General features: G+C 42.7%; 1 protein-coding gene across 1 annotated transcript in view; it reads left to right on the plus strand.

The window, feature by feature from the left end:
* The window catches only part of LOC135519312 (protein disulfide-isomerase A5-like), a 51958-nt gene extending 30002 nt beyond the window's left edge, over positions 1–21956 (plus strand). The window contains exons 11-17 of the mRNA XM_064944478.1: positions 13–149; positions 2690–2757; positions 3867–4030; positions 4578–4708; positions 7187–7257; positions 17535–17669; positions 17810–21956. Of these exons, the coding sequence (XP_064800550.1) occupies positions 13–149; positions 2690–2757; positions 3867–4030; positions 4578–4708; positions 7187–7257; positions 17535–17669; positions 17810–17881 (778 nt within the window). The 3' untranslated portion in view covers positions 17882–21956. The remainder of the gene's footprint in view (positions 1–12; positions 150–2689; positions 2758–3866; positions 4031–4577; positions 4709–7186; positions 7258–17534; positions 17670–17809) is intronic.
* The last annotated feature ends 290 nt before the right edge of the window (positions 21957–22246 follow it).

The raw sequence follows: 22246 nt of genomic DNA on the forward strand, positions 1-22246 counted from the left end.
CTGTCTCTCCAGTCCCCAGCCCCCCCAGCCGAAGGTCCCAGAGGTCCAGTGGTCGGAGACTGACTCCCCTGTCTTTCACCTGACTGACGACTCCTTCGATGGGTTCCTGGCTGAACACCCATCTGTCCTGATCATGTTCTACGCTCCATGTGAGTAGCCACACACACACACACACACACAAAGTAGCAAGTTATTATGACATACGCTTTAAGTTTTCGTGTCATTGCTAGAGCTTATGCAACAGATTGCTATTGTTACAAACACTTTGTAAAAGTGCCAGTTAAAATCTTCAGCTGTTTAGATTTCCATTGCGAAACATTCTCCTACAAAACATCTGATCTGTGAGTAGAGAACCAAGTAAATGTCAGGGGGATATTTTGACAGTTGAAAAGCAGTGATTGTCATGGCTCACTAACTTCAAATATATGCAAATACTCTACATTCACATTTTAGAATGCAATAGTTGCACAACTGAAGTGTGCATTGTTACACTCTGAATCTGCATGAAGATGCTCTCCCTGCCTAGATAGTGCATTATTTAAGGTTTTGAAAACAATCCACATGTCTTGTTTGACTCGAGCTCAACTAGTTCAAAATCAAAGGTTTTTCAGCACTTTCAAATCTTTCACTCGTCTGCTGACTACCTCCTCCTGGCTGGTCCTCACTTAGGCCCTCTTTACTTTGTCTGTCAACCTGGTACCCACCCGTGGTGTATATAAAGGACCATGGCTCACTGGGGATAAAAGTCCCCTTTTTTATATGGCTCCTTGTTATAACAAAGGCCACTAGACCGCCCCACCCTCGCCCCATGGTGCCCTGCCTCTCACAATGGACATCCTGGCTGTCACACTCCACTGGGAACTGCTGTGGCCATTCACTGAGATGTCCAAGCCAAGAGCAACCAACTGATATAAGCACATCAGGCAGACATTTCAGCTCTCTCAAACACACAAGAGCCCCTCCTAGCAAGACCAAATGCATACACACAAAATAACACTCACTTGCCTGGAAGCAGTTTATTGGTCAAGCTGTCATAGTGAGATTAATGGCCTCATGGTCAAGAGCAACAGCGTTTGTTCAGTTCTTACAGAGACCGTTTGATCCCATCCTGTGTGAGCTGCTCCCTGCACACTGGGTTGCTTCCCTTGTCTGTGTGCATCTGCCGACGCAGGATGTATAGAGACCAAATGACTGGTTTGTCTGACTGGTTTGTCTGAATGGCCCTGGTGGATCCTCTCAAGCATGACGGATGCTGGATATATATGTGTGTGTGTATATGTGGCGTGTGTGTCTCAGACCTGTCCACACCAAGGTTAAAAACAGGATCTGGCCAAATTACCCATCATCCTCCAGTCTATTCAAACCAGTGATAGGAGGAAACATGGCCAGCCACACACTGAGCCATACTCAGCAGAGCAGCCTTATTTTAATACCCAAGAAGTCTTTCTGTTCAACACTCAAAGGAAATGCACACTCCCCTGCTGTGAATCAACATTTCATGTAGCTTAGCCCTCCTCCCCCAAAACCCCCCTCTTTCCCCAGACACTAAATGAAGGTGATGAAACCAGCAGAGATGAGGTGATGCAGAAGATGAAGCAATAAAGCACTATTCTGTCTCCTGTTTTTAAACAACTTTTCTTAAGGTCAGAGGCAGTGCTTTCCTCCACAAATCCTGTCTGACAATTCTACAAAAGATTCAAATTAAACGCAAATAACTATTTTGCATGCAACAGTGTTTAATGTGGAGTTCAGATGTTACTGATTGAGGACTGTTCCTGCCATATTCAAAACGGCCAATGTGCCAACTTAAGATCTAGCAGATGCATCCAGCCATGCACAGCAATGCTATTCGAAAACAAACACAGCATGCATTCTGCTCTCCAGAGAGCTTAGGCAATATAGGCCTTACAAAACCTCTAGTGGATGCTGGTTACAAATATTGAGTTCAGAATCTGAATTTATTTTTATTTTTTTCAGTTCTAAAAATAAGATGCCGAGCTCTTTTTTAAAGCGCTGCATTTATTCATGATGCTGGAATTCAATGTTACAGCCGTGTTGACGAGCTTGCAAACAGTCCAAGGTTCTCGCACTGTGGGGAACATTAGTCCTATTATCCTCACGTCACTGGTCTCAGTTCCACTGTTTTCTCCCGTTACACTGGCTAGAGGTGACGAGGACAGAACCTTTCAATTCCTACAGCTACACCCTGGCGTCTGGATGGAGTCATGCCTATGGTTAGTGGCAGACATGACCATATCCTTCAGGCTTATACTTCAGGGAGTTAACTCACTCTGATAAATGTCTTACAATTTACTGTCCCTTCCAGGGAAATAACATCAATTACGAGGTGAACGTTGCTCATTAGTTCAGTGTGTTGGTCTCTGACTTAAGTAAACAAAGCACAAGTTGGGCAACATTAGGTGTTATACATTTTTATATAGTAAATCTGCCAATGGTAAGTTGAAAACAGGTGGGGGGGAGGAGAATTTCCTGAAGTTTAATTGAATGTACTTGGATGAGGCCCTACTGAGAGAACAGTGTTGTGAATGGCTTGATTCATTCAATTAAGAGGCTCTTTGTTTCTATGAAGGCCACTTATAATGTGATTATGGGCATGTATGGTGAGAATCCCTAGCATTAAGTCATCCTCGCTCAGCTAGTCATGTCTGTTTTGTGTTTTGAACCGCAGGGTGTGGCCATTGTAAAAAGATGAAGCCAGAGTATGAGGAAGCCGCTGAATACCTCAAAGACACAAATGTAAGTACGATGGTGTATGTAACAGGGAAAGAGGGATACCTAGTCAGTTGTCCAACTGAAATTTTTCTTCCGCATTTAACCCTCTGAATCAGAGGAGTGCGGGGGGCTGCCTTAATTGACATCCACGTCTTCGGCGCCCGGGGAACACTGGGTTAGCTGCCTTGCTCAGGGGCAGAACACATTTTTACCTTGTCAGCTTGGGGATTCGATCCAGCAACCTTCCAGTTTCTGGCCCAACGCTCTAAAAACAGTGTTTGTGATGTGTGTATTTATATGAATGTGCATACTTCTGAAGCCTTTCAACACCAATTTATTCCAAACCCCAGCTGTGAGATATTGCCTGAAGTGAACACCAGAACAGAGTTAAACCCTTCTACTTGGCTGGTGCAGTCTGACACAAGTGCCTGGCTGTCAGCGCTCCTTATGTGTTTCTGATTAGCTGGGTGTGTCTGCCCTCTACACTCCCCAGCCCAGAGCCAGGGTCAGGCCAATACAAATCGGCAGAGAACGCATGGGGATTGGAACAATTATCTCTTCCATCCCCGATCTGCTCTGTTCCGCTCCTCTGCAACACTGCTGGATTTTGTATCAGCAATGGTCCACCACCCAATGGACATCCAGCCAACTTGACACAACTGTGGGAAGCATTGGGTTCCCCATGGGCCAGCATTCCTGTGGAATGCTTTGGACACCTTGTGGAGGCCATGCCCCAATGAAGTGACTGTTCTCATGGCAAAGGGGTGCAACTTTATATTAGGAAGGTGTTCCAAATGTTCTGGTATACTCAGTCAGTGTATATATTTCTAGAAATGATGAGGTGTACTTTTCAGGGTTTATATTCAGCCTCTGTTGAATTACCTCACTCTAGAAGGGTCAACCAGTTTTTGGGGAATTTGTATCTGAGTAACAGTTTTTTGGCTTTTCTTGCCTCTACAATGATGTTCCAAAAGTATTTTGAACTTATTTTAATCTCGCCTGTGCTTTTCTGTGACTTTCCTCCATCCTCACTGGGCTTAGTTGACCTTAAAGTGCTGTGATCCAGTCTGAACTAGCTAATATACTATGTGATGGTGTATCCTGATCTGACTCCTGCCCTTTTGTTGCTCCAGAGCCCCGGGGTTCTGGCAGCTGTGGACACCACCATTCACAAGGTGGTGGGAGACCGCTTCAAGATCTCCGGCTTCCCCACCGTCAAGTACTTTGAGAAGGGAGAGGATAAGTTCACTCTACCCCACCTTAGGAGCAAGGACAAGATCATTGAATATCTACAGAAGTGAGCCATGTTCTTCTATAGTACTTTGTCCTTCCATAACCCAGGGTCAACATAAGCCTGGTCCAGATCTGTTTGTGCTATTTTGCCAATTCCTAGTAATATTCTCAGCACAAACTGATCTAGGACCAGGTCAACACACCAGTTCCAGATTAGTTTATGTAAAATGGGCTTAAACTGAGGCAGTTCTCAATTTCTGGAGTCAAGTGTTGGTGTGTGTCTCACCCCTTAATTGACTTGATGTAGTATGTTAGGATTCGGGCTGACACGTCACATTCTCTGAGCTTAACTGGCTAGATATATGATGCCTGTTATCTCCAGTGGACTATGAAGTCTTGCGAGATCACGAGGATGTTAGATGGTGCAAATGAACAACAGTAAGCTGCTTTGAGGGTGCTTTACTATACTGCTAGATGCAGTGAAGTAATGCTCATGTATTGTTGGAACCCTCAGTTTTAACAGATTTTTTTTTTTCTATTAAGCTAGGTGCTGAAAAGTTGCTGAATGTCTTTTCAAACTGATCCACAATTTTTCCTTTGTGTGACCCCAGCCCCCAGGCGCCCCCTCCCCCAGAGCAGTCCTGGGAAGACAAACCGTCTGCTGTCAGCCATCTTGGAATGGAGGACTTCAGGGAAGTTTTGAAGAAGAAGAAGCATGCCCTCGTCATGTTCTACGCACCATGTAAGTCGGATGTGACATTTGGAATAGCCCTGCCTGAGACTAGTTCTCATTACGAGACAGCGATTCCAAATCGTCTCTGCTACATTAGCACCCTACTAGTGACGATGACACTGCACCGCTTGTTAGTGTCCGATATAACAACATTTGATTGAACTTTTTACACTTTATTTTTTTATGATCTATGCTACGTAAGGAACAAAAGGGTTTAAGGTTTTACACCACCAATACAATCATTCTAGACCTTTTCTTGCCAAGATCTGCCATCTGGTGGAAAATGACACAATGCTCAGTATAGACTTATAGTACCATTGGGGGGGGGGGGGGTAGTAGACAGCATTGACAGGCCAATACAGCAGCTCATATCCTTTCAGCTGACTCGCACATTCTTCCTTCCCATGTAATTCAGGACAGGTTCATGGGCTGTGCAGGCTGACGGTAAAGAAGCTCTGGGAGTCCCTGTCTGATAAGAGACTTAAAAGACAATCACTGCACTGCCCGTCTTCCTCTTAGTTAACATGAAACAAAACAACTCCTTTGGTTTTTCCTCCAAAGAGGTTGTGGAGACCCAGCAGAACATAGCAATAACAACCTGCTCTCTGTTTTTGTCCCTCTTCTCCTAATCCTCTTTGTAACAACTGCCTATTAGGGGCTTTGAGAGATCAAACTACTGACTTACACATGAAGACTGTCTAATCTAATGCCTTCAGACAATATGTAAATTGTTAGCTAAAGGAGGGCGTCTGTTAATTGCAGCCTCTTCGTCAGATCTTCTGAACTAAACTGCTACCTCTAACATGTATCAGAGCAACGCTACCTACTCCTATCCCCAGGAATTTCCTGCTAGTTATTTTTGTCGCAATTCAATAAATGCTTATTTGTATCATAACCTTTTAGGCTAAACACTGGAAATTATTTGTAAATAAGAAAGCATTAACACTTAATGGTGTGCTTACACCAGAAAGCTACTGTATAATTCGATTGGACTTGTTGGGAATTGTCAGTTTGTGTAGAATCAAGATGGGATTGGACAAACTGGTATATTATACCCTGCATGTATTGGAGAGACACAGCACATCGTTTTTACTACTATAGCTCTTACACCAATTACATAAGATTCAACATATTTCCCATTCTTCTACATAGAATGGGAAAATCTGAGCATAAGGCTTGCTGCTGCTCCCTGTGGTTCTATTGTTGAATATCAATTATTACTGATGTCAAAGGGACTGAAATGACTGAAGACATTCTCATGGTGAAAAGGAGAGGGTTCTCATTTAATTTCATTTTTTTGGTCCATTTTCAGCAGAAAAGCAAACTATCCAGAAGTATTCACTTACTTGGTAATCTTACTCAGTGGCAGCAAAAGTGGTATCAGTAATCCACTTTTTTTTAAATAGTTCTTACTGTAGTTGACCCTAAGCAGGTAAAGCGTCTCTCGTGGATGTGCAGCCCCTTGCTGAAAGTCAAGGGGTCAGTCATTATCTGTCATATCCAGCATTCTTTAGTATAAAATGGTATTCCTGCCATTTTGAGGCCTGGTAAAAGTTGTCTGTCCCAAATGGCACCCTATTCCCTATATAGTGCACTGCTTTTGACTAGGGCCCTATGAGCCAAAAGCAGTGTTATATAGGAGACAGGGTGCCATTTGCCATTTGTAGAGCACAGAGTTCGATTCCCGCTGGGGCCACCCATATGTAAAAGTAGTGGCCCCAGCCCATCCTTAAATGGGCTCTGATGCTGGTTATCATCATAACAACAACAATAATAAGTGGGGAAATTGGTTGTAACAGTTTATTTTTTGCACCATTATGTATTTTCAGTCATGGTCCATAAATGAGGAAGTGGAGAGTTGCACAATCCAGGCTTTGTTTACAGAAACAGAAACCTGAATGTATTTGTATCTTTCAGAATGTCATTCAACAAACCTTTTTTAGTGAGTTAATGCTTGCGTCACCTTTTTGCTAACCTTAATATCACTGTGGTGAACTGTGACGTCAGTCTGTTAGATACGTGGGCAGCATGTCAAACAGACTGGTGTACCACACAGGAGGGCTGTAAATGTGCCTGTCCCGGTCTGTACAGTGACTAGAGGATGGGTGGCGCACACATGCATACCTTTTGTGTGGTGGGGTTCAGGGAGCCAGCCGGTGGCTGGGACAGATATGGATGGTCCGAGGAAAGCGGCAGGGAGGTTTCATTTATGACTCCAATAAAGGGATTTATAACTCACTATAAAATACAAGTGAGCCATCACTAATGTGGGGTAATTCTGAAAGGGACAGGCTGGCCCGGGAGAGTGTTGGAAGGGGGGTGAGTATGTGAGGGAGCATAATGATCACTCTCATAGGTTTTGTGTGTTTGAATTACAATAAATCCTTTTGTCTTTATGTGGTATTAATGGTAGGTAGTTGGGGTGAGCCAAGGGTCAGTCTATTCTGTAATAACCTTGAGTGTGTCTCTCTCTCTGCTCCCTAACAGGGTGTCCCCACTGTAAGAACGCTGTCCCTCACTTCACCACAGCAGCAGATCTCTTTAAAGAGGACCGCAAGGTGAGCCTCCCTCCAACCCTCCTGAAATGTACACATTGTCTATTTTTCTTTATTCCTCTCGTTTCAATGTTCCCGTTGACCTTCATAAGCATTACTACTTTTAGATGCACTCTCTGGCTTGAACTTATGTCAGATACTGTACTCCCTCTCTACCTCCAGCCTCAGTTAACCTCTGACTCCTTCATCCTCTCAATCCATCTGACAGCCTCCTCCCTCCTCTAATTCTAATACGTTCTGATTCCCTGACTAAGTCAACTCAGGGTCTTGCTAACAACTGGAAACAGTGACTGACTCACCTCTGTGCACACACACTGTAACGTGAACTCGCTGAACAACAGGGCAGGGTGCTTTGCTGTACTCACAGTAAGCATTAATGATCATAACACTAACTGACCACAAACGGAGGTTAAAACTTCTTGGGGCGAGATCCCGCAACGGGATCAATATGACAACAGCCAGTGACCGTGCAGGACTATAAATTCAAAACAGAAATCCCATAATTAAAATTCCTCAAACATACAAGTATTGCACACCATTTTAAAGATCCACTTCTTGTTCATCCCACCAGTGTCCAATTTCAAATGGGCTTTACAGCGAAAGCACCACAAACGATTGTTAGTTCAGATCCAAGTCACAGAAAAACACAGCCATTTTTCCAGCCAAAGAGTAGTCACAAAAATCAGAAATAGAGAAAATGAATCACTATCCTTTGCTGATCTTCATCAGATGACACTCATAGGACTTCATGTTACACAATACATGTGTGTTTTGTTCGATAAAGTTCATATTTATATCAAACATTGGCGCGTTTATGTTCAGTAGTTCCAAAAACATCTGATTTTTGCAGAGAGCCACATCAATTTACAGAAATACTCATAATAAATGTTTCTGAAAATACAGGTGTTTTGCATGGAACCTTAGATGCACTTCTCCTTAACCTCTCTAGGGTAGGGGGGCAGCATTTGGAATTTTGGATGAAAAGCATGCCCAAATTAAACTGCCTGCTACTCGGGCCCAGAAGATATGATATGCATATAACTGGTAGATTTGGATAGAAAACACAAGTTTCCAAAACTGTTAAAATGGTGTCTGTGTATAACAGAACTGATATGGCAGGCGACAATCTGAAATCCATTCAAAGGTTTTTGTGTTGGTTTTGGAGTTTTCTATTCATTGACTTAGAACTCAATTTGCAGTTCGTATGCCTTCCACTAGATGTCAACAGTCTTTAGAAATTGTTTCATGCTTGTATTCTTATGAGGGAGTAAGACCAGTCTGAATGGGTGGACCCTTACGTGTCAGAGCTTTTTCATGCGCAATCCCGCGAGTGCATTTCTTGTTTACCTTTTATATGACGATATTGTCCTGTTGAAATATTATAGATCATGTAGGCTAAAAACAACCTGAGGGTTGAATATAAACATCGTTTGACATGTTTCTATGAACTTTACAGATACAATTTAGATTTTTGTTTTTTTGTCTGTCTGTTTTGACTGCGTTTGAGCCTGTGGATTACTGAAAACGTGTGAATAAAACTGAGGTTTTTGGATATAAAGAGACTTTATCGATCAAAATGAACATTTATTGAGTAAATGAATGTCTTCTGAGTGCCACCATATGAAGATCATCAAGGTAAGGGATTCATTTTATCTCTATTTCTGAGTTTTGTAACGCTTCTGCTTAGCTGGTTACTGTTTGTAATAATTTGTCAACTGGGCTATGTTCTGGGCTAGGTATGGTTTCGCCAAAAAGCATTTTATAAATCTGACACTGGTTGGATTAACAAAGTTCATCTTTAAATATATGTTATGTTTTCGGGATTTTTATACTGAGCATTTCTGTTTTTGAATTTGGCGCTCTGCAATCTCACCGGATTTTGGCCAGACGGGACGCTAGCGTCCCACATACCCTAGAGAGGTTAATGCAACCGCTGTGTAAGATTTCAAAAAAGCTTTACGGGAAAAAACAAACCATGCAATAATCTGAGTACGGCGCTCAGACCAAACAAACCAAAACATATCTGCCATATTGTGCAGTCAAAAGAAGTCAGAAATTACTTTAATATTCACTTTGATCTTCATCAATGCACTCCCAGGAATCCCAGTTCCGCAAATGTTTTGATAATGGCCATTTATGTCCAAATAGCTTCTTTTGTTAGCGTGTTTGGTAACCAAAACTCACGAAGCGCTTTCACTAGGAGCAGACAATGTCAGAATTCGGTTTAGTTTGTAGAAACAAGTCAAACGATGTTAAAACCATCCTGAAGATTGCTTCTATACATCTTCAATAATGTTCCAACTGGAGAATTCCTTTAGAAATGCAATGGAACGCGAGCTTACACTTGTGAACGAGCGTCATGAGCTTTTGGCACTCTGCCAGACCACTGACTCAAAGGGCCCTTAAGAGCCCCCCTCCTTTACAGTAGAAGCCTCAAACAGGGCTCTGAAGACTGACTTCTAGTTGAAGCCTTAGGAAGTGCAACATGACCAACATCCCACTATCTTCAATAGGGGCTGAGTTAAATTGACCAACCTCAGAGTTCCCCTTCCTGGTTGGATTTTTCTCAGGTTTTTGCCTGCCACATGAGTTCTGTTATACTCAGACTTCATTCAAACAGTTTTAGAAACTTCAGTGTTTTCTATCCAAATATACTAATATGCATATATTAGCAACTGGGACTGAGTAGCAGGCAGTTTACTCTGGGCACCTTATTCATCCAAGCTACTCAATACTGCCCCTAGCCATAAGAATTTAGTGTTAAATGAAGCATAATGGTTGCGTCAATCTGACTAAGCTCTTTTGGTATTTGGCTTGCGTTTCTTTCATTATTCACATTGTGGAAATAAATCTCTTAACAGAGGTTTACTAAATCACTGATTGTAAAGGTAACTCTTTATTCTGGACTTAGGTGTTCATATTGTTATCAAGCAAATATTAGTTGTTCAGAATGAGATCTGCACCCTCAACCCAGAATGTGAATCTCTCTGCTGTGGATACGCGTGGCATTAAACGCACACCTTGTCCAAGAATTTGTCTTTATGTATCACCATCTATTAGCTCTGTTTATTGCCTAGATCCCAGTCACGGGGTGGGGCTGAAACAAGTCACTCTCTGTGTGCACTTCGTCACAAAGACTCAATGACGAGCCCAGAGCAGAGCGGGTGTCTAACGCTGCTTGGCTGAAGGATCTGTGTGTCAACTTGGAGTAAACACTTAGAACAGACTGTCTGCAGGCGGGGTGTGGTGTAGTAACCATTACTGCCACTAAGCATTTGAGGCTGTGTATCCAGGGAGGGATGGTTGCTTGGTGTTGTGGTTGGGTGAGGAAGCAGGTGCTCCAATGCAACATACACAGGGGTACCTTCTCTTAACCTCTCCAGCTACTCCTCATGCACCTTCTCATCCCATCACAGCACTGCTGCAAAGCGGTATATTTTACAGTGAATGCTACAGAAGCAAACTCCTTCGTGGGCCACTTTTGACTGTGCGTTGGCTGGTGCGTCACTGCTGGCTGTTTAAGCTAGTTTAAAAACAGCCTATACTATATCTTTGTCAATAAACAATCTGAGCTGTGTGGGGTTTTTTGTTTTAACAAGCCACAGGAAGCATGCACTCCTTTTGTTGCCTTGTAGCCAGGTTTGGGCGGATTACTTGACGAATGTACTATAGCCTAATCTTAAAGCCTACTAATATATGTAGTCTTAAATAAACATTCCCATGTTCAATAGCCTAGAAGAAACAAAGAAACCTAAAGTCATTTTAACCTGGTGGTAATGCATTTTCAAGAATCAAATTTCAATAATTAAACTCCTATTTCCTTGGAAAGTAGACTCAAACAGCATGTTGGCTATTAATTGCCTTTAGCAAGGCACTGCAGCTTATCCTGGCTGATCCCCCTCAAACTTGTCAGCAGCCCAATGAATCTCCATCGATTGGAGGAGTATTAGTCTACTAGTGAATTTAACCAATATTTAAGATCCAGTTGCATTTTTTTTCTATGAAAAGAACACTGAATATGACTGAGCTGCACAGGTAGGAAACACTACCTCTTCAAAGACACAACTGAACTTCAAGGAGTTGGTCTGATGGGGATCCATGTCATTGGCCTCCCCCCTTTGCTTGAGGAGCAATAGAGAACAAAAGTGACGCGCCCCCCCCCACTTGTGCCATGTATTGACTTACATGATGATCCAATCATCTTAATACTTTAAGAGCCCACATCCATACCTGATGAGCCATCAGCGGGACAATTAGGTAATATCCCTAAATTGATGTTGGTCATCTGCTATTGCCTGCTTGATAAAGTAGCGTCTAGATTTAACAGAAGACGAGGCTGTTTCCAACGGGATCCATCCGTCTGGTATCTGCCCCCTAAAATTATTTTCCTTTTTATTGAATTGTCATTAATGATAGAAGCCTGGAGGTTTTTATTCTAGTTGTATAGATATTGTGATTGGCTGCCAAATGTATAGGTGTCCACATATTTAAATTGAGGAAGTGTGATCATAATGGTTGAATGATGGCACCGGTGGGGATGGCTGCCGCCTTATTGGCTCTTAACCAACCATGCTATTTTTTTATTTCACATTCATTACTTGTTTTGTACATAATGTTGCTGCTACTGTCTGACTGAAAAGAGCTTCTGGACATCAGAACTGCGATTACTCTCCACAAATTGGATGCGTTTTTCTTCAATGATTCGGACGGGAGGGATACTACCGACACCTGACCAGGCCCAGATCCCCGTCATTCGCTTGAGAACTGGTTTCGCGGGTAAAGATCAGGGTGCCTTGTGAGGATCAGGCGACGAGTGGCTAATTTGCCTTTGCCTTCTGCCCTGCTAGCTAACGTTCAATCGCTGGAAAATAAATGGGGCGAACTGAAAGCACGTATATCCTACCAATGGGACATTAACTGTAATATCTTGTTTCACCGAGTCGTGGCTGAACGACGACATTAAGAACCTACAGCTGGTGGGTTATACAGGATAGAACCGCAGCCTCTGGGATGACACGGAGCGGGGGCCTATGCATACATGTAAACAGCTGGTGCACGATATCTAAGATTACCTCAGGTGGGCAAAACCTTGAATCTCATGATAAACTGTAGACCGCACTATCTATCTAGAGTTTACATCTATTTTTCGTAGCTGTCTAAATACCACCACAGACCAATGCTGGCACTAAAACTGCACTCAATGAGCTGTATACCGCCCTAATCAAACAGGAAAACACTCATCCAGAGGTGGTGCTCCAAGTGGCCGGGGACTTTAATGCAGGGAAACTTGAATCCGTTTTACCAAATTCCTATCGGCATGTTTAATGTGCAACCAGAGGGAGAAAAAAACTCTGGACCACCTTTACTCCACACACCGAGACGCATACAAAGCTCTCCCTCGCCCTCCATTTGGAAAATCTGACCATAATTATATTCTCCTTCTTACAAGCAAAAATTAAAGCAGGAAACACCAGTGACTCAGTCAATAAAAAAGTGGACAGATTAAGCAGATGTTAAGCTCCAGGACTGTTAGCACTCTGGCATATGTTCCGGCATTCTTCCGATGCCATTGAGGACTACACCATATCAGTCATTGGCTTCATCAATAATGCATCGACGTCGTCACCACAGTAACTGTACGTACATACCCCAACCAAAACAAAAAGCATGTATTACAGGCAACATCTGCACTGAGCTAAAGGCTAGAGCTGCTGCTTCTAACCCGGAAGCTTGTAAGAAATCCTGCTATGCCCTCAGACGAACCATAAAACAGGCAAAGCGTCACTACAGGACTAAGATTGAAAAGTACACTGCCTGGCAGGGCTTGCAAACCATTACAGATTACAAAGGGAAGCACAGCCGAAAGCTGTCCAGTGATACTAGTCTAACAGACGCGCTAACTACTTATTCGCTCACTTCAAGGCAAGTAACACTGAAATGTGCATGAGAGGATCAGCTGTTCCGGATGACTGTGATCACGCTCTCTGCAGCCAATGTAAGATCATTAAACAGGTCAACATTCGCAAGGCGGGGCCAGACGGATTACCATGACGTGTACTCTGAGCATGCATGGGTCCTCAGGTGTGTGCCCAGTCCCATTCCTGTACTCCCTGTTCACTCATGACTGCACGACTCCCAACACCAAGTTTGCTGCTAATGACACAAGTGGTAAGCCTGATCACCAACGATGAGAGAGCCTATAGGGAGGAGGTCAGAAACCTGACCATGTGGTGCAAGGACAACCTCTCCCTCAACGTGATCACAACAAAGGAGATTGTGGACTACAGGAAAAGGAGGACCGAGCACGCCCCCATTCTCATTGAAGGGGCTGTTGTGGAACCGGTTGAGAGCTTAAAGTTCCTTGCTGTCAACATCACGCACATGACAAATATTTGATCATCATATTAGCGATCCACGGTAAACATCGCTCTTAATGAAAAGGCCCCCCCATCCCGCTGACGTGAGCTGCTAAACAGCGCACTTGAGATACCTTTTTGGATGATAAAGTCGTGAATTTGGAGTTTCTCATTCTTCTCTGCAGACCATCTCGGGTTGGATGGGGAGCGTCACACAGCTATTTTCAGGTCTCTCCAGAGATGTTCGTTCAAGTCCGGGCTCTGGCTGGGCCACTCAAGGACATTCAGAGACTAGTCCCGAAGCCACTCCTGTGTTGTCTAGGCTTTGTGCTTAGGATCCTTGTCCTGTTGGAAGGTGAACCTTCGCCCCAGTCTGAGGTTGTGAGCACTCCGGAGCAGGTTTTCATCAAGGATGGCTCTGTACTTTGCTTTGTTCCTCTTTACCTCTATCCTGACTCGTCTCCCTGTCACCGAAAAGCATATTCACACCACGATGCTGCCACCAAGATGCTTTCTCGTAGGGATGGTGCCAGGTTTTCTCCAGATGTGATGCTTGGCTTTCAGGCCGAGTTCAATCTTGGTTCCATCAAACCAGAATCTTGTTTCTCATGGTCAGTCTTTAGGTGCCTTTTGGCAAACTCCAAGTCGGCTGTCGTGACTTTTGCTGAGGATTGGCTTCTGTCTGGCCACTATACCATAAAGGCCTGATGGGTGGAGTGCTGCAGTGATGGTTGTCCTTCTGGAAGCTTCTCCCATCTCCACAGAGGATCTCTGGAGCTTTGTCAGTGACCATCGGGTTCTTGTTCACCTCCCTGACAATGGCCCTTCTCCCCCAATTGCTCAGTTTGGCCAGGCGGCCACCTCTAGGAAGAGTCTTGGTGGTTCTAAACTTCTTCCATTTAAGAATGAAGGCCGCTTTGTTCTTGGGGACCTTCAATGCTGCAGTCATTTTTTGTTACACTTCCCCAGCTCTGTGCCTCGACACAATCCTGTCTCGGAGCTCTACGGACAATTCCTTCCAAATCATGTCCAATCAATTGACTTTACCACAGATGGACTCCAGTCAATTTGTAGAAACATCTCAAGGATGATCAATGGAAACATTGATCATCCTTTTTGCAAAAACTGTCCTACCTATTACAAGTCAAAATGATTGCAACTTGTCAAATTAGTTCAGCCTCAGCTAAACTAATGTTCAACATATTGGTCCTCGGGACACGGCTGGTGATTACTTAATGGTTACAAGCGCAATGTGCTGCGTTGTCTTTGAGAGGCTGTCTATGTCCCAAATGGCACCACTATTCCCTGTGTAGTGCACCACTTTTGGCCAAAAGGAGTGGACTGCATGGGAATAGGGTGCCCTTTGATCTATCAAAAAAGACAAGCGGAGGGTAAGGGGTGCTCTGTATCAGAGATGGTATTTACGACTGTCCTGTTTCTTTCTGGCTGCGACAGCCAAGACACATCTCTTGTCGTTTCCAAGTAGGAGTGATTGCTTTATGGTCTAGCCTGATGGGGATGTGGTCTAGCTTGATAGGAGTGTAGTAGTATTTTTTTCTTTAAGGAAAATTTCAGTTTTGTACAACTTAATGTTAGATGGTTCCTCACCCTGAAAGTAGCCTATGGGCCATAAACTGTAGTCAACAGCGTTTAATTTTAAAGAAGTTAATGTTCATGTGTGGCCAAATCATGCAGTGGTGTAGTAGCCTATTTTGAATTATTTTATTTCTGTATAGACCGGAGTAGGCTAATTAGGCTATCATTTTGGAAATGCACTTTAGGGAAAGCTTAGCTTCCCCTAACCTTATTGACAAGCCTATGCTCCCATGCATGCGGAAGCTTTTATTACTCACACATTCTTACACACACACACGGCACGGCCTCTACTCTAATAGCCTACAGCTGCTCGCTCTGTTCTATATATATGTATATGTGTGTATATATATGTGTATGTATATGTATATGTATATGTAATGGCTCTGGGTTTGATAAAATAGTACAAAAAATTGCTTTTCTGCTGCTTCCCGCGCTTGTATCGGACCGATTTGTCCTGGACCCAATATTTATGCATATTGGGTCCAGGGCTGCCCTGTGTCATTTCGGAACTGGAGCTCTAACTCCCATCACCATTTGTCCTCATTCAGATTATTCAAATTCAACACTGATTACCAGGTAGGGCTGGGCAGTATACCTTATTTTACTATATACCGGTATTGATGCACAAACTGGTTTGGGTTTTTACTTTACCTTTAATGGTATTTGAATGTTAGCTTTAAATGATATGCCGTGTGTAACCTCCATTTTACAGTTTACTCCGCTACTTGAGTCGTCTCTCTACCACTTTCCACAGACCTACCCAGGCTTAAGGAGTGCATTAGTTGTTGCTCAACCACAAGACACTTGCGTTTAGTCTGCATGGTCGCTGTAAGCACTTAATGTATGCGTTGCCACCGTAGGGTCACACCTCATAAAGCAAATATAAAAACATTACATTCTGTCATACCGTCCAAAATGTGAAAAACAGATATTTTTGCTTTATTGCCCAGCCCTGGTAGCAAGTTTGTTAGGCTACCAGTCGGCCGCATTTTTTTTGTATCGTTTTGTTGGGATTACCGTGACAGGGAATTTGGCTGCGGTCGTGACTGCCGGTGTGGCTGTAATACGTCACTGCAACAGCTCGAGTCCAGACTGAGGGGAAATCCACACACAATGCTGGTCAGCCAGATCTGAACAGTCCGACCACAACCGGCCTTTAGTACGTTTTTAGACCTGTCTATTCGTATTCTGAGATCAGAAGTCTCATGTAGGTTTAGACACAGCCAGAGAGGGAGAAACTAGCCAAACCTAATTGCAAACTCATTTAGCACGCTTAATTCTGTAATTTTAATTCCATTGTGCATTGCTTAGAATTCTCCCACTTTACTTGTTACACATGGAGCCTCTGACTAGTGACTCTGACCGACAATAACAAGCTACGTGTGTGTGAAATGTGTCTAGGCTACTAGTGCATCTTTTCTATAGTGTGCACTCAAACTGTCAACTGTTTTAATGATAGACCATTACATTCAAATTATCTTTGTCACAGATCATTTCATCAAATTTAAAATAAAGCCTGGAACATATATGCCGGGCAGCAGGTGCAGAAGTAATCATTTCATGGTAAGGTCTACACCTGTTGTATTCGGCACATGTGACAAATAAACGATTTGAGAAGGAGTTTAATAATGAACAAACATGAAGCGTTCTGAACGTGAGAAAACAATGACTAGTACTACTATTGACTAATACGACAACCAAATACAGGGAGAGTAATCAAGGTGAATTCCAGGTGTGCTTAATTTGGGTTGCCAGGACCAGTGGTTAGTAGACCGGTGACGTCGAGTGCCGGAGGGAGGAAGCAGGAGTATGCGTGAAAGCTTTTTTGGTACCTTTATTCATTTGAGGAAAAAACTCTCCCAAGTAATCGAATATTAACGTATGTTCAGATATTTTAATAACTGTGCCGTGATAACAACTGCATAACTTTATTTGTTTTAGTTCCGAACAGACAAGGCAGTTTCACCACTATGGATTCCAGCTTTAAACAGCCACTACAAACTTACACCACAGCTATCTCAAAATCAATGGGAGGGATAGGGGCAACTGAGCAGGTGAGGTTCATCCAACTGGGAACCTGGCAGGCTCAGTTTGGGCATATGGAGGGAATCAATGTGGCTGCAGAACAGCTCAGTGCCAATGTAGCCTTGTTGAAAGCAAATAGTTGAAATGTCTACTTGTCATGCATAACTTTACAGTATTCTGCAACATGCACACATTTGGTTCTTATGTAGCTGACCATTTTGGAAGTTGTGGTTGGTGTTACATTGCTTTCTGTGTATGACCATATCATGTTGAAGCTAAACTTCTACCTGCTTCATACCCCAGATAGCCTATGTTGCCGTGGACTGCACTAAAGGACAGAACCAGGAGCTGTGCAAGCAGGAGAGTGTGGAAGGCTACCCCACCTTCAACTACTACAACTACGGCAAGTTTGCAGAGAAATACAACGGAGACCGAGGGGTAAGCGACACTGATCTTTAGTCTTAGTGCCCTATTAAGAGTGAATGTTCATTTATGCACTGTATCCTTGTTACCGTTGAAGATAATCTTTCACTATGTACTGTATTTACCACAGGCCTCTTCTCTCTTCCTCTCCCTAGGAGGCAGGATTTATAGGTTTCATGCGCAGCCTGCGGGGGCGGGACCAGGGCAAGAGAAAAGAGGAGCTTTAAAGCAGGGTGTGGAGAGGGGGGAGCCTGTCGTTGCACTGTGACCGTGGCAGGGGCCTCTTAGCACTGACATCACGTGATGTCGTCATGACGTGAAATCACGTGGGGCGGAGACTTGAGAACCTCAGTTTCAGGGGAGATGCTATATGAATACGCCGGGTACCTAAATTGATGACATGTTGCGCAGCTGGGAGACGCAAGGATTCTGTTCAGTCAGTCGTCCTGATGAGCCCTTCCCAGCTAGCTAGTTCATGTGGGAAACAGCATGGCGCTAGTTATTTCTTCTTTTTTTTACAGAAAGTGATGTCTAATTCGATGGGCGAGGGAGAAATAACTTGTAGTATTGGTTACCGTGACATGCCTATTAGCTAACGTAATGACAAGCCTGTGTGAATGACCAGTGCAACGATGTTGTCGGTGCTTCCCACTTAGCAGCATTTGCTTCATCGGCAGCTGTATCAGCTAATGTAGCCAATTTGTTCCATCCCACTTGAGTAGGATAGCAGCCTACACGAGAAATAATTTGTAATATTGGTAGCAGAGACTGGAACCAAAATAATTTGGGTCTGAACAGACATATTTTTTTCATTTTATTCCACTGTTCCGACCAGCAAAAAAGTTCTGAACCGTTTCGAACCCCCAAAAAAGTTTATCGTGTTTTTTTACATTTAGCTCAACATTAAGTTACTTCACCAATGGATAAAGCAGTATGGTGCAGGCAAGCTATGTACATGCTTTGGACAAAGTGTAGTGTAGAGTGACATGTGACTGAATTTTTGCAGGTGAGGAGAGCGCTGTGCATTTTGTTATGACATGCATTATCTGAAGTAGGCCACAGCATCATACCTACGGAGGAGTGGCTTCTATGAAGGATCTCTGAGAGTCTTTGAACTTTAGAGTTGGCTTAACGAACGTTGGACCAGAGCTAGCCCTTGATCATGACTCTCAGTTCCATTACACATAATGCCGTCTAGAGTTTGAGAGCTTGACCAGAGCTAGCTAACAAGCTGTGTGCAGAGCGGCACAAGAAGTAAAATTAAAACACATATTTTTGTAGTTAATAAATGCGAAACGTGATAAGAATAATATAGTTAAGTAGCATTGAAAAAGTGAATCCATTCTCTAATTTAAATGTCTCTCCCTAATTTCTGAATCATGCCTGAGCACCTCTGTCCTACAGTCAGGAGAGAGCTGTGATCTTGTACTGATATCGGTTGCACATTTTATTTTAGTGATCACAGAAAATGTACAATTACGGCATTATCTACATTGTTACCCCGATTTTTAAAAACAAAGAATTACTTTGATTAAAAACAGTGATTCTGAACTCTCTCAAGTCTGAAATTCGGGGGACAAGTTTCAAATTCTCGTTGACGTTTCTAGAAGCACGCATAAACTAGTTAGCTGGGGAGGGCTCACTAGTAAGACTGACTGAACTGAATCCATTCGTCGACACTCAACTCTTGTTGCACCACATGTCATACATTTTGGGCACCAGGCGTGTCCATATAGCCTCTCCCAGAACACAGCTATTTTTTATCGAACATGTTTGTAATGCCAGTGGCCACTTTCTTTTTTTAAATATTTCAATGGAATGATAAGATCAAAAACAGAACAGAACCAGAAAGAAATCAGCAGGAAAGTTTTGCCCAAATACTGTGACTGCATTTGTGGAAAGCTACACCTTACTGCAGGGTATCCCAAACTCAGTCCTCGGGACTCCAAGGTGTTTATTTGCCCTAGCGCTACACAGCTGATTCAAATAATCAGGCTTTGTGCTTTTGAATCAGCTGTGTAGTTTAGTGCAGAAAACTAAGTGCACACTTTGGGATCCCAAGGACTGGGTTTGGGAAACACTGCCTTACTGTATCTATGCAATACCAGACTCTCCCTTCCCACTCCTGAGAATCTGATTTGGTGGGCTAGCTGAGCTGTGGTTGTGTTGCATGTGCCACCTACAGCCAGCTACGAGGATCACTACACTGCTGTCCTATCCACCTCGGTTTTTTGCCCTGAAGAGGAATACGATCTTCCAATATTACGGTTTCAATATTTTTGTACAGACCGATCTGTCATGTTAAGTCTTGTTTTGTTTCAGGAGGACAATGATCTACTAACTAAAAACTGTGGCCTTAAATATATATATATATACGGAAGTTAATCACTCATCTGAGTCAGAAGGATAGTTGTGAATGATTATAGGCTCTTAAACATAGCAAAGCTCTTGTAGTGGTGCTTTGAGGCCTGGTGCTTCCATTCCGCCATGTGTTGCCAAGTCAACCATGGGACAAGTAAATCAAATCTGACAGGAATATAAAGTGCCAAAAATAAATTTGAATTGTTACTGTACATTTCACTTCCAGACAATGATTTACAGAAGCCTCCTGTTGTAGTGATATGCCTAGTATTACCACTTTACAATAGTCCTGCATTACTCTAGTGTATTCCATCAAAAACAAAGGCTTTAGAAAAGCTATGGACCAAATATGGTCGTTAATGTGCCGTCTCCTATTGAACATTACCTTTTTGCTCCATCCTTAAAATGTTTTCAGGAACAAGACACTGTCCCAGTCCATCCCTTCCACCTTTTGTCTGGGTAGCAGTCAGAACCATTCAACTCAATATCAGTAGGCATATGGGAATATGAATATACTCTTGAACCATTTTTTTCCATTCTTGGGACTGATTTAGACCTGGGACAGCAGGTGGGGGGAATTCATTATCAGTTAGAACCGAACCAGCAGAAGCTGCACCTCGTAGGATAAAATTCCATGATCCACGAGCAGATTGCCTCTGTATGACTGTCTCTGTGACCTGGTCTGGGAAATGTTATCCCTTATGTCCCAGCACATCCAACTGGATGACTTCAGATTTCACAATAGCGCAGAGCTGTAAGAAAGTCAACGGACCCCCTTAACACTCGGCACTATCATCAATACTGGAGCCATTACCTTCGTGGCAACTTTAATGCTGTGTTTTCAACTCCCCTGCTTAGGCTGCTATAAATATTTAAAGGCATATCTGTAGCTGAACTTGTTTCAATATTCAGGAGTTTGGTTCCTTTCATTATTGAATAAGGTTCTCAGGATAGCAAAAACACAAAGGGAACTAGCTTGTTTGTATTGCAGTTGAATGGTTGAGGTCTAGAGTTGCCAAATTAAAATACTTGTTTACATTTGTCTTGTTTGAAAAATTACATTTTTATAGATCAAAATGGTCAGGAAGTATTAAATAAAACATTTGGTGCGCACACACTCCCTGAGCTTGACAGTATCATTGATACCGGATCATTACCATTATCTTTGTGGCAACATTAATGCTGTGTTTTCAACTCCCCTGCTTAGGCTGCTATAAATATTTAAAGGCCTATCTGTAGCTGAACTTGTTTCAATATTCAGGAGTTTGGGTCCTTTCATTATTGAATAAGGTTCTCAGGGATAGTGAAAACAAAGAGAACTAGCTTGTTTGCATTGCAGTTGGAGCGTTTTGTGCTCTAGAGTCGCCACATTTAAAAGAATTGTTTACATTTGTCTTGTATGAAATGTATAGATTAAAATGGTCGTTTACATTTCCTGTGCTGAATCATGGCAGGAAGTATATTTTTTTTTTAACATTGCCCATATGGGAGTTAATGAACTAATACATTGTTTGGTCTTCTAAATGGGCTACTTCCAAATTAGGTCAGTCTGGAATGACTGCTGACTGACAGAACAATATCTCCATTTAATGTTACCATTACATTTCTGGAACATGCAAAACTAACTGCATCAGTGTTGGAATACTGCTTTACTGCTGTTTTAGATGTTCTGTTATTTTTCTGTTGATAATTTTCTTTCTCTTTTCACTATTCTTTCTTCATTACATGGCCTCAGTTCTAGCAAATGGTTGAAGACTTTACATAAACTTTCATAAAGACAACCCTTATCCCAAAGCACTTCGTGTTGTGTGTAAACTGTCACACCTATGCCAAGAAGTCATTGTTGCAATTTGTTGATTTTCTGTGCCCAGCCATATGTACAGTTTTGCACCTTTTTGAATAAGGACTTTGCAAAAAAAAAAATAAAACATTTCCAAGACATGTTCTTGATGGCCTTTCTCATTCTCGATTTATATTGTCAATCTCTTAATTTTCATTATAATGCAATAGCAAAGTATTCATTTACTTATAGATTATTTGAAACTGAGTGAAGAATACCATGTAGCATAAAATCAGAGCCAAAGATAGTGAGAGCTTGGGATTTTGTGTGTCCAACCTTTGTTCCAGTATGTTCAACCTATGTCCTGTGAGCTCTTGTTTAGTTACTTACAAACTCAGCCAGAGCATGGGTGGGCAAAAAACATCCTGTCAACTGTTATTTTCAGCATACT

This window comes from Oncorhynchus masou, chromosome 29 (genome assembly GCF_036934945.1).
Source record: "Oncorhynchus masou masou isolate Uvic2021 chromosome 29, UVic_Omas_1.1, whole genome shotgun sequence".
Lineage (NCBI taxonomy): Eukaryota > Metazoa > Chordata > Actinopteri > Salmoniformes > Salmonidae > Oncorhynchus > Oncorhynchus masou.